Source organism: Enhydra lutris, unplaced genomic scaffold, assembly GCF_002288905.1.
Source record: "Enhydra lutris kenyoni isolate GAN:26980312 unplaced genomic scaffold, ASM228890v2 scaffoldscaffold30, whole genome shotgun sequence".
NCBI classification, from domain to species: Eukaryota; Metazoa; Chordata; class Mammalia; order Carnivora; family Mustelidae; genus Enhydra; species Enhydra lutris.
The window spans coordinates 4,874,125-4,885,988 of NW_019154114.1; the positions used below are offsets into that span (position 1 = coordinate 4,874,125).

General features: G+C 57.3%; 3 protein-coding genes across 3 annotated transcripts; all 3 read right to left on the reverse strand.

The window, feature by feature from the left end:
- Nucleotides 1-172: 172 nt before the first annotated feature.
- On the reverse strand, nt 173-2,341 carry LOC111152844 (chymotrypsin like). Its single transcript, XM_022511518.1, has 7 exons — nt 2,153-2,341; nt 1,412-1,515; nt 1,241-1,320; nt 1,042-1,123; nt 694-874; nt 475-608; nt 173-387 (listed from the first exon to the last, which is right to left on the reverse strand). Exons 1-7 carry the CDS (start codon nt 2,202-2,204, stop codon nt 226-228), a joined length of 795 nt encoding a protein of 264 aa, XP_022367226.1. The 5' UTR covers nt 2,205-2,341; the 3' UTR covers nt 173-225.
- A 1,757-nt stretch (nt 2,342-4,098) lies between these two features.
- LOC111152854 (proteasome subunit beta 10) lies at nt 4,099-6,648 on the reverse strand. Its single transcript, XM_022511536.1, has 8 exons — nt 6,489-6,648; nt 6,192-6,279; nt 6,006-6,103; nt 5,760-5,900; nt 5,365-5,480; nt 5,194-5,252; nt 4,396-4,547; nt 4,099-4,269 (listed from the first exon to the last, which is right to left on the reverse strand). Exons 1-8 carry the CDS (start codon nt 6,542-6,544, stop codon nt 4,158-4,160), a joined length of 822 nt encoding a protein of 273 aa, XP_022367244.1. The 5' UTR covers nt 6,545-6,648; the 3' UTR covers nt 4,099-4,157.
- Nucleotides 6,649-8,421: 1,773 nt separating this feature from the next.
- LOC111153035 (lecithin-cholesterol acyltransferase) lies at nt 8,422-11,831 on the reverse strand. The gene is made up of 6 exons (XM_022511845.1): nt 11,521-11,831; nt 10,668-10,824; nt 10,474-10,589; nt 10,288-10,383; nt 9,979-10,203; nt 8,422-9,017 (listed from the first exon to the last, which is right to left on the reverse strand). The coding sequence occupies exons 1-6, from the start codon at nt 11,672-11,674 to the stop codon at nt 8,443-8,445; spliced, it is 1,323 nt and encodes a 440-aa protein (XP_022367553.1). The 5' UTR covers nt 11,675-11,831; the 3' UTR covers nt 8,422-8,442.
- Between the last annotated feature and the right edge of the window lie 33 nt (nt 11,832-11,864).

Consider the following 11,864-nt stretch of genomic DNA (forward strand, 5'->3'; position numbering starts at 1 on the left):
TGCTGTGGATCAGGGGTTACCTAGGAGGAAAGATGGGGGGCGTGGCCTGGGCATGGCTGCTCTAGGACGATCCGACTCAACGCCTGCCATGCCAGAAGTCAAAGTCCCAGGTGGGGAGAGGGACTCCCGAAAGCCCCTACTTTCCCTTGAAAGGACAGGAATGCACAAGAGGACAGAGCACGGGGTCTTTATTGGATTGAGATGGGGAGAGGACATGTGGCCGGCTCAGTTGGAGGCTACGACCTGGTTGATCCAGTTGCTGAACTTACTAACCCGAGTGTATATGGCAGGCTGGCGCACATTGCAGTTGCTGGTGCCCCAGGAGACGACGCCAACAAGCACCCATGTGTTCCCCTTCTGGCAGACCAGAGGGCCTCCGGAGTCTCCCTGAGGAGGGAGAGGAGAGCCGTCAGCATGGGGGTCAGGGGGTGCCCCAGGGCAGTGCAGAGGGCGGGCCAGGGTGCCAATGCTCACCTGGCACGAGGAGGCTCCTGCGCCGCCCGCGCAGATCATGGAGTCAGTGATGCGTGAGCCCCAGTACTGCCGGCATTGATTCACGGTGACCAGGGGCAGGGCCACCTGCTGCAGGCGTGTTGGGGTCGTATTGCCTGGGGGCCAGAGGGGATGGTGAGGCCCTGGATGACTGCTTCCCACCCTGGCCCTGTCACCCAGATCTTTGGCCCAAGTTCCTACCCACGCCGCTGAGACGTCCCCAGCCAGTGGTGACACACTTGAGGCCCGCAGGCAGTGCCTCATTGGAGGAGGCCACGCAGACTGGTGAGATGCGTTTTGTGTACTGGGCTGGGGAGGCGAGCTTCAGTAGAGTCAGGTCATTGTTGAGGGTGTTGGGGTTCCAGAAAGGGTGCGTGATGGCCTGTAGAACCAGGAAGGAGCCAGGGAGGATGGTCATGGGCATAGGCCCCCCATGGTTGATGATTGCTGAGGAGGCTAGCCTAGGGCCTGCCCTGAATTCCTCATCCCCAGAGCCCCCCATCTGCCCCAGGCACACTTTCTTTCCATGTCTTTAGCCTAGATACTCACCTTTGAGATGGACAGAACCTGCAAAGACTCCGCACTGGATGATCGGTCGTACTCACCCAGGACAACAACGTGGCGGCCAGGGCTGCAGTGAGAAGGGGGTTGGGCAGCTGCAGGGAGGGCAGAGTGACAAGAGAGGGGCATGTGGGGGAAGGAGGTGGGGAGAGGTGGGCTCCGGGGCAGGTAGAGTGGGAGTACTCACCTGACATTGCAGTGGGCAGCAGTGACCACCCAGGACTGGCTGATGAGGGAACCTCCGCAGAAGTGGAAGCCACTTTTTTCCTGGGATCAGGGGTCAGAAGTGGGGGTGGGCTCAGGCTGCATCTAGGCATGAAGAACCTGGTACCCTGCCCCACCCCCGGAGTCCATGTACCTGCAGAGACACCTGCCAAGGCCAGGAGCCTGGCACTGCACTCTCCCCGTTGACAATCCTCTGGCTGGAGCTCAGTAGTGGCTTGATGGCAGGAACTCCGCAGCCTGGCCATTGGGCTGGTGAGGACCTGCTTCCCACACCCCCATCCCCCCACCCAGCTATCCCCACCTCCTCCTGGCTGCCCCCAGGCTCTGGCCCTCAGAGGTCCAAATCAAGAGGGCTCGTCATTACCCCTTCTCACCGTGAGCACCTCTAGGTATCTTGGTTACCTATGTCCTTACCTCTGCCCAATTCACCTCCAGATTCTGTCCGTTCCCTAACCTCTCTCCACTCTTACTTCCCATTGTTCCCCAGATTCACTCTCACCCTCCAACTCAGGGCATTTTTCTCCCTGACCCCTGGGATAGTCTCCTTCCTGGCTTTGCCCCTGCTCCAGGACTCAACAGCCAGAGGCTTCTCCCTAAACTACATGTCCAACCTTCACTTCTCAGCTTCCTAAACCCTCCCTGGCTCCTAGCTCTGGCCTAATCTTGTCCCATTTGTGAAACCAGCCCCTGGCCACCTCTTGCCCCCACCACCCCAACCCTGGCACTTCCTTTTTCCTTTACCCACTCTGTCCACCTAATTCCCTTCCAGCCAGCCCAGCCCCTTCCCCGAGCCCCTGGGCAGGAAGCCTGGGGCTGGTTTTGGAAGCTTGGTTGCTTTAGGGCTGGTCATCAGGGCTAGTCCAGGCCCACTCACCCCAGGAGGAGCCGAGGAGGACCAGGCAAAGGGTCAGACTGAGCAGCAGCATTGTGGCAGACGTGAGGTTGAAAGCTGGGCCTACTTTTATGGTTCTCCTCGTCCTTGGGCAAAAGTCCCAGGCCTGAGGCCAAGCCAGCTGTGTGGGCTCAGCCCCCTCCCATGCTCTGGTCAGGAGGAGGGTCTTTAGGTCAAGGTCTTGGATTCAGGCCTGGACTTTATCAGACAGAGACCAGGTGTGAGGCTCTCATGTCCACCCCCCAAAGCCTGGTCTCTGACTGGTTCCCTGAACCACCTCACATCCCAAGCAGTGAGTGTTAAGTAGCAAGGACTTGTGGTTAAGTTAGGTCTGTGTGAACTACATGGTGGCTGGGATCAGCGAAGTTTCTTAGGGCTGTCAGGGCACCAGACTCAGAGAAGTCTGCTCAGCACCCAGGGGTGTTCCTGATGGGTGGAGGGAATGTCCAGCTGTGCCAGCTGTGCTGTGGAGGGCCAGGGCCATGCGGCCAGGACAGGGGTTCTGGCAGGTCACAAATTGAATAGCATCTCAGTGATTTCTCACCAACTTGGAACAGGAGTCAGTTTGTCCAAAGAGATGGTGACTCTTTTACCAGCACATAGTACTTTTGGACCCAAACCTTCACCTGGCTCCAAAGCCCACACTCTTATTGAGGAGACGACACCTGGTAGGGGCCTGGCACACAGAGGGTAAGGAGTGAGCACTTGGTGACTGGCTGACCCTGGATGGGGGTTATGGGTCCCAGGGTGACAGCCTCCAGGCCTTGGGGTTCCTGTGGGCAAGTTCTTGGTGTCCACAGCCCAGCTGTTGTGGAGTTCCAGGCTGAGCCTGCACTGAGGAAGAGAAGACAGCCCCGTGTGCAAAGCTGCAGTAGGTAAGTTGGCTGGGCTCCTAGAGGTGTGGGGGGCAGCAACTGACTCTACACTTCAGTCAAAAAAATAAGATGCGCAAAAAAAAAAAAAAAAAGACGCGCTAATGGTTGAACAGAGGAATGGAGGGATGGAAGTGTGATCAAACAAATACAACAATAATAATTGTAAAGTCGATTGTGGGCATATAGGTGTTCAGTGCAATTCAGCTGCTATGTTTAAAAATCTTCATAATAAAATATTGGGGAGGGGGGAGCACAATCAGGGGCCCAGGGATGTCCAGCTCAGAGTAGACCCTCCCCAACGGTTGGGCAGACTCTAACAGTTCCAAAGCTCCAGTGGAGTCAGCTGTTCTCTCTGAGGTCACGATCTCCTGCCAGCACATGGCCCTTTGGCTGGCCCTCGGGGCACTCAGCAAAGGTTTGCTGGATAAATGTGTCATGTCATCTCTCTCTGCATAAGCCCTATGATCCATCAGCCTAGCAAACTTGGGAGACCCCTGCCCCCCGCCACCCCTTTCACAGATCAGCACGTCCAAATAGAAGCCCTTAGGGTGGGCCTGGTCATGGGAGCGGTTGCACAGGTAAAGGTGTTGCAGGGGTGAGGATTGTTCTGTAAGAACTTGCCCTTGGAGTCAGGGAGCAGCTCCTCTATCAGCCTTAAGGGCTAACTCAGTGGAGTCCATGCAGTCTCCTTGACTGAGAAGTGTGGGCTTTGCTGTGAGACACTGATGAGCCAGGGAAAGGGGGCAGTGTGGGGGGCCTTTTGGGTTTTACAACAGTCCTCAGTAGACTAGAGGGCAAGAGCAAGGCACCGGAGTGGTAGGGGGACCTCTATAGTTTGGAGAGTCAGGAAGGGGCCTTCCACCTTGAGCTGCAGTGCTTGCCAGGGCTGGAATTCTGGAGGAATAGATGCCTATGGCTATGGGTAAAGGGCACCTGTAAGGCCAGGCCCTGGAACAATGCAGAGAGTGGTCCCTGCAGGTGTACATGAGCCACAGTGTCCAGATGGCTGCTTGTCCCCCCTCCACCCAGGAACAACACAGCCATCCGTTTAGGTGTTTTTGTATTTCTTGGGTTTATTTCTCTTCGTTCCAAGCCCTAAGCATCATTCCACTTCATTCTACCTCCATGGCCTGCACGGTTTCCTCAAGCAGTTCCAGGGTCAGTGGCTTCACTGTCCTGGACAGGACAGCTGTGGTCCCAGGGGCAAAGCGGTACTGGCTGGGCCTGCGAGAGGGAAGGGATGGGCTCTCAACTTGGGCCCATCATGTGGCCTGTCCTCTTCTTGCAGCCCCCTATCTCCCTTGCTACTGCCCCTCCTCCCTAGTGGTCCCCCATCTCCCATGCTCCCACCTCTCTATGGGCTTTGTGGGTGAGCTTAATGTTCTCAGAAGCTTGGCGCCGGTCTCCGTTATCACACATGCATCCACACTGCCTCCAGAGCCCAGGTCACCCAGGATCCCTGCAGTGATGGCTTCCACTAGCAGCTCCTGGGCAGCCTCCAGCTGTGATGATAATGTGTGCATGAGGCCTGATGGACTCTTTCAGGCTATAGCCAAGAGGTTTTGTTCATCTCGAAGCCAGAGTATTTAGCATTTGCTCATATCCAGACTCCTCTGTTTCCCTATGTTCCCATCCACCCCAAGCTCCCTTCCCCTCGTCTCTGCCTCCCTTTCTCCAGAGACGCCGTGTTCCCAGTGCACCACTTCACAAACTTCTCTGAGTCACTTACACTTGTGGTTCTGCTTCCAGTGCTGTCAACCCAACCAATGTGGTCTTGGTCCCCAATCTACCAGCTCATTGCTTTTTCCGTTCTGGGCCTTAGGCACCTCTGAAGCAACACATGGCATCCACTTTCATCCCAACCCAAACAAAATCCAGACTCCAGACCCCACTTGCCATTCCCTCCTCCCTCAGCTTCAAAGGGTCCTGAGCTTTGACTGCAAGCGGTCCAAACTTTGGCACTGATGGTCGTCTGTTGGAATAGCACTTCAGTCTGACTCCACTGTCCCCTCAGTCTCCACTCAGTCGTCACCTCCTCCAAGAAGCCTTCCCTGACCTCTAGACTAGGCCAGGATACCTCTGTGTTACCCTAGCTCCCACGTGCCCTTCCCATCAGTGAACGCGTAGTGGGGGACAGGTGTTGCTCACCTTCATGTTCGCCTGGAACCGATCCTCCAGTACCGCCAGAGCAGCATCCTGGCCGGAACCTGCAAGTAGGAGGGGCATCGGAGGTCAGTCGTGGCCAGCGCGTCGCGGGATGAACAGGAGGCCAGGTTCTCGCAGGGCTGGGATTCGTGGGGAGGGGGAGGAAGAGCTCACCCAGGGCTGCGAAGGGCAGACGGCTGTAAGAGCCGTGGGGGTGCACGCTGTAGAGCTGCGGTCCGGTGAAGTCTACTCCGCCCACTATCAGCGACGCGCCCACGTGGCCCCGGTACCTTTTCAAGGGGTGGGCGTGGTCAGCCCCAAGCACTTGGGCTTCTGGTCCCGCCCCTCCGTGACACCCACCCGGGACCCGAGCCCCGCCCGTTCCTGCCCTCCAGCGCCCGGGTCCTAACAGAGCCCTTTCCGGCTGCCGGGCTCCTCTTAGGTCAGCCTTTTCCGGTCTCCGGGGCTCTCGCAACCCCGCCCTTCGTCCTGTCCCAACTCCTCTCTGTCCCACCCTTCCTACCACGGCCACTCCTCAGGGTCATCATCTTAGCACCCCCCCCCAGCACCGGAAGAGCGTCTGGCGCAGAACGCGCGTGACTGTGGCCACGCGAGGCTCGCGGCCCGTGGACAGGGCGTGTAGCTCCATGTTGGACGCCGCCAGCCGCGTCGTCATTTCGGCGTCCGCGGCTACTCCAGCCCCACAGCAGCTGAGAAGGAAGGGAGGATCGGTGTGGGCGGGGCTAGGATCTGTGGGGACCCGGGTTGGGAACGAGGGGGCGGTTCTTTGGGGGAATGGCTTGGGGATTTCTCACTAGATTTTGGGGGCGATGAAGTGGATCTTCTCGCAATTCTTGTCCATCACAACCGAATCGCTAGTGGCCCGCGTGTCCGCGCCCAGGATGACCCCGTCCTGGGGAGGGAGAGGGTCTGCTGGCTCAGTGCCTGTCCGATCCCCCAGGAGACCCTTCTGATCCCCCCAGTCCCACGCCCCTGCTCACTTGGAACACAAGGCCCGCGATGGTGGTTCCGGTCTTGTGTGGATGAGGGATCCGGAGGCTCGGGAGGACTCGTTCTAAGGATGCATTTCTGGAAACGGAGTGGAGTGGCCCAGGTTGAGGTGCCTCTTCATCACATCCTCCAACTCTGTCCTAGACTCCCTCATCTCTAGGGGTGGGAGCCTGGAAACCCAATTCGCCCAACACACTCTGCCGTCTCTCCACCCCCACCCGAATAAAGGCCTTAGGGCTTCCACTCCCAGAAGTCCCTCCTCTCGCCCCAGCCACCACCCCCATCACCTCTGGCAGTTCTCGAATGAGAAGCCCCTTCGGGGCTCTAACTCTGGCTTCAGCATCTCGAGGTGGGCAGGGTGGTCTGGGGGTTGGAGGGCTATGGGCGACAAGCGCAAAAGGCCAAAGCCAGGTTCTCTGTCAGGCACCCTCCTAGCCGGTCTGACCTTCTCGCTTTCGCTTTCACCTTTTCCTCAGAGCCTGGCTGGTGCCTTCCTCATCTTCTCTTTCACTTTCACCTTCACCACTGCTCCTGGGCAGCTTGGCAAAGGGGAGAGGTCCTTGCCTGGCTTTCCATCCTGCTTCCTAGTCCTCTGAACGGAGGGACAAATGCCTCTGGCCCTTGTTCAGCAGCTCCTCACCCACCCTGAGCCCCTAGTGCCTGCCCCATATCCCAACTCTAACCTCAAGTCCTTCAGCACTAAGGGTGTCATACTGGCCAGGTTTCTGTTACTGGCCTCCCAGCAGCATCAAGCATGGCCGCCTTTTGTTCTTTGGCATCCTCTTTCTCTCAGTTCTTTTGTTGCCTTTGCCTCCTTCCTGAAACCTGGAACCTGAAACACCAAAGCTCAGTCCTCCACTGAAGCTTCCAGCTTCCCTATCTCAGGTGCTGTCTTCCCTCTCACAAGAGGGGTCCTGTGGGGCCGTCCATCTAGTGGCCTGGAGGCATGCCGGGCTCTGCCCATGGACAAGCCTTATTTGACCTCCCAAATGACCCTTCATCTGTCCACATTTTTCTCCTAACTACCGCTTTAGTCTCAGCTAGCATCCTCTCTCCCCTGGACACTGCACGGCCCTCTCTGGCTTCCCCAAGCTTCCTGCCCGTAGCCCCCACCCCAGGCTACCCTTTACCTTGCAGAGAAAGGACTCCTCCTGGATTGCAAATCTGGTTACAATTTTCCCCTGGTTAACCCTTCAGCAAGTGCATATTGCTCCTAGGCTCAAAGCCAAGTCTTTATAGTGGCCCACATTACCCTTCTCATCCTATATGATCTCAGAATAGGCACCAGCTCCTCTAGGAAGCCTTCCCTGACCCACAAGACTCAGGCCCTTGGTGCTCCCTAAACTGTTCTCACAGACCACTTAGCTCCATTAATTAAACCTTCATTAGAGAAATGATCTGATTAGTCACTGTCTCTCCCCCAGATTCTAAACTCATATACTTCTGTCACCCACTTAGCATTCAAAAGGCCCTGTCTAGGGAGGCACCTGGGTGGCTCAGTCGGTTGAGTGTCTGACTCATGATTTTGGTTCAGGTCATGATTTCATGGTTTGTAGGGTCGAACCCTGCGGGGGGCTCCATGCTCAGCAGGGAGTCTGAGATTCTCTCCCGCTCCTTTGCCTATCTCTCTCTCTCTCTCTCATAAACAAATCTTTTTTTTTTTAAGATTTTATTTTATTTATTTGACAGAGAGAGATCACAAGTAGGCAGAAAGGCAGACAGAGAGAGAGAGGAGGAAGCAGGCTCCCTGCCGAGCAGAGAGCCCGATTCGGGACTTGATCCCAGGACCCTGAGATCAGACCTGAGCTGAAGGCAGAGGCTTAACCCACTGAGCCACCCTGGCGCCCCTCCCATAAACAAATCTTAAAAAAAAAAAAAAAAAGGCCCTGTCTAGAGGTGGGATCCACCTGCCCTTTGGGGAGTGGGTGGGACAGCTCACTTCTCTCCCTGCACCGTTGCCTCTAGGTGCCCCCATCGCACAGCTGTGTGTGCAGCTTCCTCCAGTCCCCTGATTCCAGAGCAGAGGCAGTCTACATAAACAGCTCAACCAGGAAAGTGGGAAGCTATACATCTCAGGGTTCCCAGTTCAATTCCAGGCTTCTCCAAAGTCCATCTTGCCCTTACCTTCCACAAAGCACCAGGCCTAGGGCTATTGCTCAGCGAAGCCTGGTGTGTGGACACTAGTGCCTCCTCCTGAACCCACAAGTTACAGGTCAAAGCTCAGAGAGCAAAAGAAGGTCTTTATTTGGAGGGCAGAGGCCCTGGGCTGGCAGCTGGGGGCACAGGGGTGCTACGTCGGTAGGTACCCAGTAGGATGGCATTGATGTGCTCCAAAGTCTGGTTACTGAAGACCATGTTGAGGTGCTGTGTCCCGTGCAGAGGCAGCAGGTGCACAGGCTGGGGCTGGCGGCTCTGCCAGCGGGCACAGAGCTCAGTGCTGCGTGTGGCCACAGTGTCATCACCATCTTCATAGAGTATCCCTACAGGGTCTGTGTAGGGAAAGCCGTGGTCAAAGATGTAGGTGCGGGGTGTGGGCAGGCCCACGCCATACAGACAGTATACTTCCACGCCAGGTGCTGGGAGGCCTGCCAGTAGGTCACGTGACTGGAGCCACATGTACCAGCCTTCCTCAAAGTGCACGTCTGCAAAGAAGCGCTGGAAGTCATGGCCTGTGTAGTTGACTCTGGGTGTGGAAATGAACACATGGTCTTCAGGCCATGCCTCGCTAGAGGGAAACATCCAGGGGGAAGTCGTTGTTATACGCTGTTCCTCTCTCAGCTTGATGCTGGACATGATTGGGATGCCCTGGTTGTCACCTGTGAACACAAAGCCAGGTGGGTCAGGGGGCCTGGCTACCTCCGACCCACAGCTTGCCTCTCAGCCCATTTCAGTTGGATGCTCAGTCTTGTCCCTGCCCAATTCCAACACTGCCTCCAAGCCACAAACTCTGAGCATGCCAGCATTCAGTAGGTGTTCAATGTGTGCTTATTAAGTGAGAAGCCCTGATGGCACGTGGGGCAGAGCTGTAGAGCCCCAAAAGGAGGGAGAAGTTGGTTTCTGGAATATGGGTATATATGTGTGTAGATGGGAGGATGGTGCTGGTGGTTCTCCCTCAGCCAAGTGTCTGGTGGCTGCTGTGGACTGAGGCTACTCGGGGTCAGAGCTATGTTCTTGAAGAATCAAATCAGACTGGGTCTCTGTTTGGCCCTTATTGATGGAGTCTGATGAGTGTTTTCCTCAGCATATCAATGAGCTACTGGAGGGAAGGTCAAGTCTGGCTGTGCCCAGCATATAGTCAGTGCTCAACAGGTAGCAGCTGTGTCAGTTCTCAGGGAAGGGCAGAGGGGCTTCTAGGGACTGGCCCTGCCTTTGGCAGATCTGTTCTCAGTAGGCAGATCTCTGGAAAACGGGCTCCTGGAACCAGAAGCCTGCTGAAATTCGAGTGGGCAGGCCCTGAGACCACAAGGAACAGACCTAGGTCCATGTGTCAGATTGATGGGGTTCACTTCCTCTCTTCCTCTCCATTTACTTTACTTTTGTCACTGAAACACCAAATCACCAAAACAGACTTCTGGCAGGAGCTACCAGGCCAGGCCAGGCTTACTGCTCTCAAGGGGCCAGTGACAGGGGCCAGGCCTCTGGAGTGGTAAATAACACCCCCTCCCCGCAAGCCTGGCCGTGTGAGCAGAAGCAGGAGTGAGGGCAGGCCCGTTGGTCAGCTTCATCCCCCTCCACCCCAGGCCCCTCATTAACACGGGTGGTCAGAGGCCCTCTCACCTGAGGCCAAGACCAGCATGGGCTTGATGGAGCCCCCCCAGGGAGCCCCAAGAGAGATGAATCCATCGATGAAGCGGTCCTTCCAGGCCTGGGGCTGGCGCAGCAAGAAATAGAGCAAGTGCAGGCAACCAAGGCTGTGACCAATGAGGAAGACAGGCTTCCCATAGGCAGCGTGCATCTCCTCCACCAGCCTGGCGAGCTTCCGGTAGTATTCCTTCTGCTGGCCTGCAGCGGAGTGGGGTGGGGGATCAGGGCAGTGAGGGGTCAGGGCCCACCTGCCCCAAGCCCACTGTCTACAGAGACACTCACTGGGCTCCAGCCGCCAGTCGTAGGGGGCGGCGCGCACCGTCTCATCCCGCACATACCCATTGTTGACCAGATTCTGCACCAGCGTGTGCATGTAACCTGTGGGGAAGGCAGTGGCATTGGAGGCTCTGGTCACGGCTCCTGTGGGCTAGCCACGGCCGCAGCCCACCCTTTCCCCAGTAAACACACCTGCCAGCTTGTTGTTGTCCAGGTACTCAACAGAGTAGGTCTTCCCGAAGCCGGGGACACGGATCTGTACACCAGGGGCATTGGACACAAGCCCAGAGCTGCGGTTGTAGACAACCCTGGGGGCGGTGGGACATTCAGCCCGCCAGCAGCCAAGGGGCTGAGCGTGGGGGCCGGGCAGAGGGGAGGGCACGTACCTGGTGTTATCAATCCAGCAGTCCACCCCAAGGGGTAGGAACATATTAAGATCCAGCCAGATGGTGAAGAAGTCCTCTGTCTTGCGGTAGCACATCCAGTTCACCACATCTGGTTTATCCAGCTTGGCTTCCAGCTGATTCCCCAGGCAGCCAGGCACTGTGGGTACTAGCCTTCATTCTGAATTCTTCAGATTCCTCCCCTGTGCTCCTCTCCCCCCTCCCCTCCCTTCCCCCCCATCAGGCTGTGTGACCAGCTCCGCCCCTCCGTCTCCCACAGCCTCAACCTCCAGGAACTAAGGATTTGATCCTTTCCTTTAACACCCCCACCCCATCCCCCCAGCAGCCTAGAGCCCAGGTTCTCCTCAGGTGTGGAAGGTCCAGGGGCCAAGGCCACTGGCCCCGGTCTACAAAAGGCAAACACCTTCCCTGGCCTCTCCATTAATGCCGAAGTCCAAGGTGAGAACAAATAGGTATGGGGGAGTGGGGGCTGGGCCTAGGAGTAGGAGGCAGGCCTTGATGGGCCTCTTCTGTTTTCCTGGGTTGGGCATCTTGTCTTTGCTGGGATGGGGGCTGAGTGGCTACAGCTGACCACAGCTTGTAATGCCCAGGCCAAGCCCTCAGGCTCACCCGCCCCCAACTCCACCCGCCTGGGGTAGATAGCTGAGAGACGCAGAACAGTGTGGTGGGGGAAGGGGTTCATTTCTTTGCAGAAGCCTTTGGACCCTCAAACACAGAGGCAGGTATCAGGCAAATGCAGGGGCAGAAGGGCCTTGGCAGGGTCTGCTACCAGGGGGCTGGGGCCCAGACTCCCTGAGGTCTGGCCTGGTGCATCAGGGGCCTGGCGGGGGCTTACCGAGGATGACGGGCCGTGTGTGGTTATTGAGCTCAGCCTTGGGCGTGGTGTGCGGGGGGAAGAGCACATTGAAAAGCCAGAAAGGGGTGGCAGGGGGGAGCAGCAGCCCCAGCAGCAGCAGCCCCCTCTGCCATGGGGAGCCCGGCGGCCCCATTCCAGCCCTAGTGCCTATTGCCCAGTGAAGCAGTCCTGGGCTGGCCTTATCTGGAGTGGGGGTGGGAGGGGCCCTAAGGCCAGTGGGAGGGACAGCCTGGCCAATGGGGGTGGCCAGAGATTGCCGGAAAGGGGCATAGCCTCAGGGAGCCAGCTCTGGGCCTGGTTTCAGTTCCGCCTTCTTCCCTTGG

Excerpts from the sequence above, each read along its gene's own strand:
- LOC111152844 (XM_022511518.1), bottom strand. The coding sequence starts at position 2,204 with ATGCTGCTGCTCAGTCTGACCCTTTGCCTGGTCCTCCTCGGCTCCTCC. Across the intron at positions 1,516-2,152 it reads CCTCCTCGGCTCCTCCTGGG|GCTGCGGAGTTCCTGCCATC; the intron begins GTGAGTGGGCCT and ends CCCAATGGCCAG. Across the intron at positions 1,321-1,411 it reads CTTGGCAGGTGTCTCTGCAG|GAAAAAAGTGGCTTCCACTT; the intron begins GTACATGGACTC and ends CCCTGATCCCAG.
- LOC111152854 (XM_022511536.1), bottom strand. The coding sequence starts at position 6,544 with ATGCTGAAGCCAGAGTTAGAGCCCCGAAGGGGCTTCTCATTCGAGAAC. Across the intron at positions 6,104-6,191 it reads TCGCGGGCCTTGTGTTCCAA|GACGGGGTCATCCTGGGCGC; the intron begins GTGAGCAGGGGC and ends CTCCCTCCCCAG. Across the intron at positions 4,270-4,395 it reads CCCACAAAGCCCATAGAGAG|GCCCAGCCAGTACCGCTTTG; the intron begins GTGGGAGCATGG and ends TCCCTCTCGCAG.
- LOC111153035 (XM_022511845.1), bottom strand. The coding sequence starts at position 11,674 with ATGGGGCCGCCGGGCTCCCCATGGCAGAGGGGGCTGCTGCTGCTGGGG. Across the intron at positions 10,384-10,473 it reads GGACAACAACAAGCTGGCAG|GTTACATGCACACGCTGGTG; the intron begins GTGTGTTTACTG and ends CCTTCCCCACAG. Across the intron at positions 10,204-10,287 it reads CGACTGGCGGCTGGAGCCCA|GCCAGCAGAAGGAATACTAC; the intron begins GTGAGTGTCTCT and ends ACTCCGCTGCAG.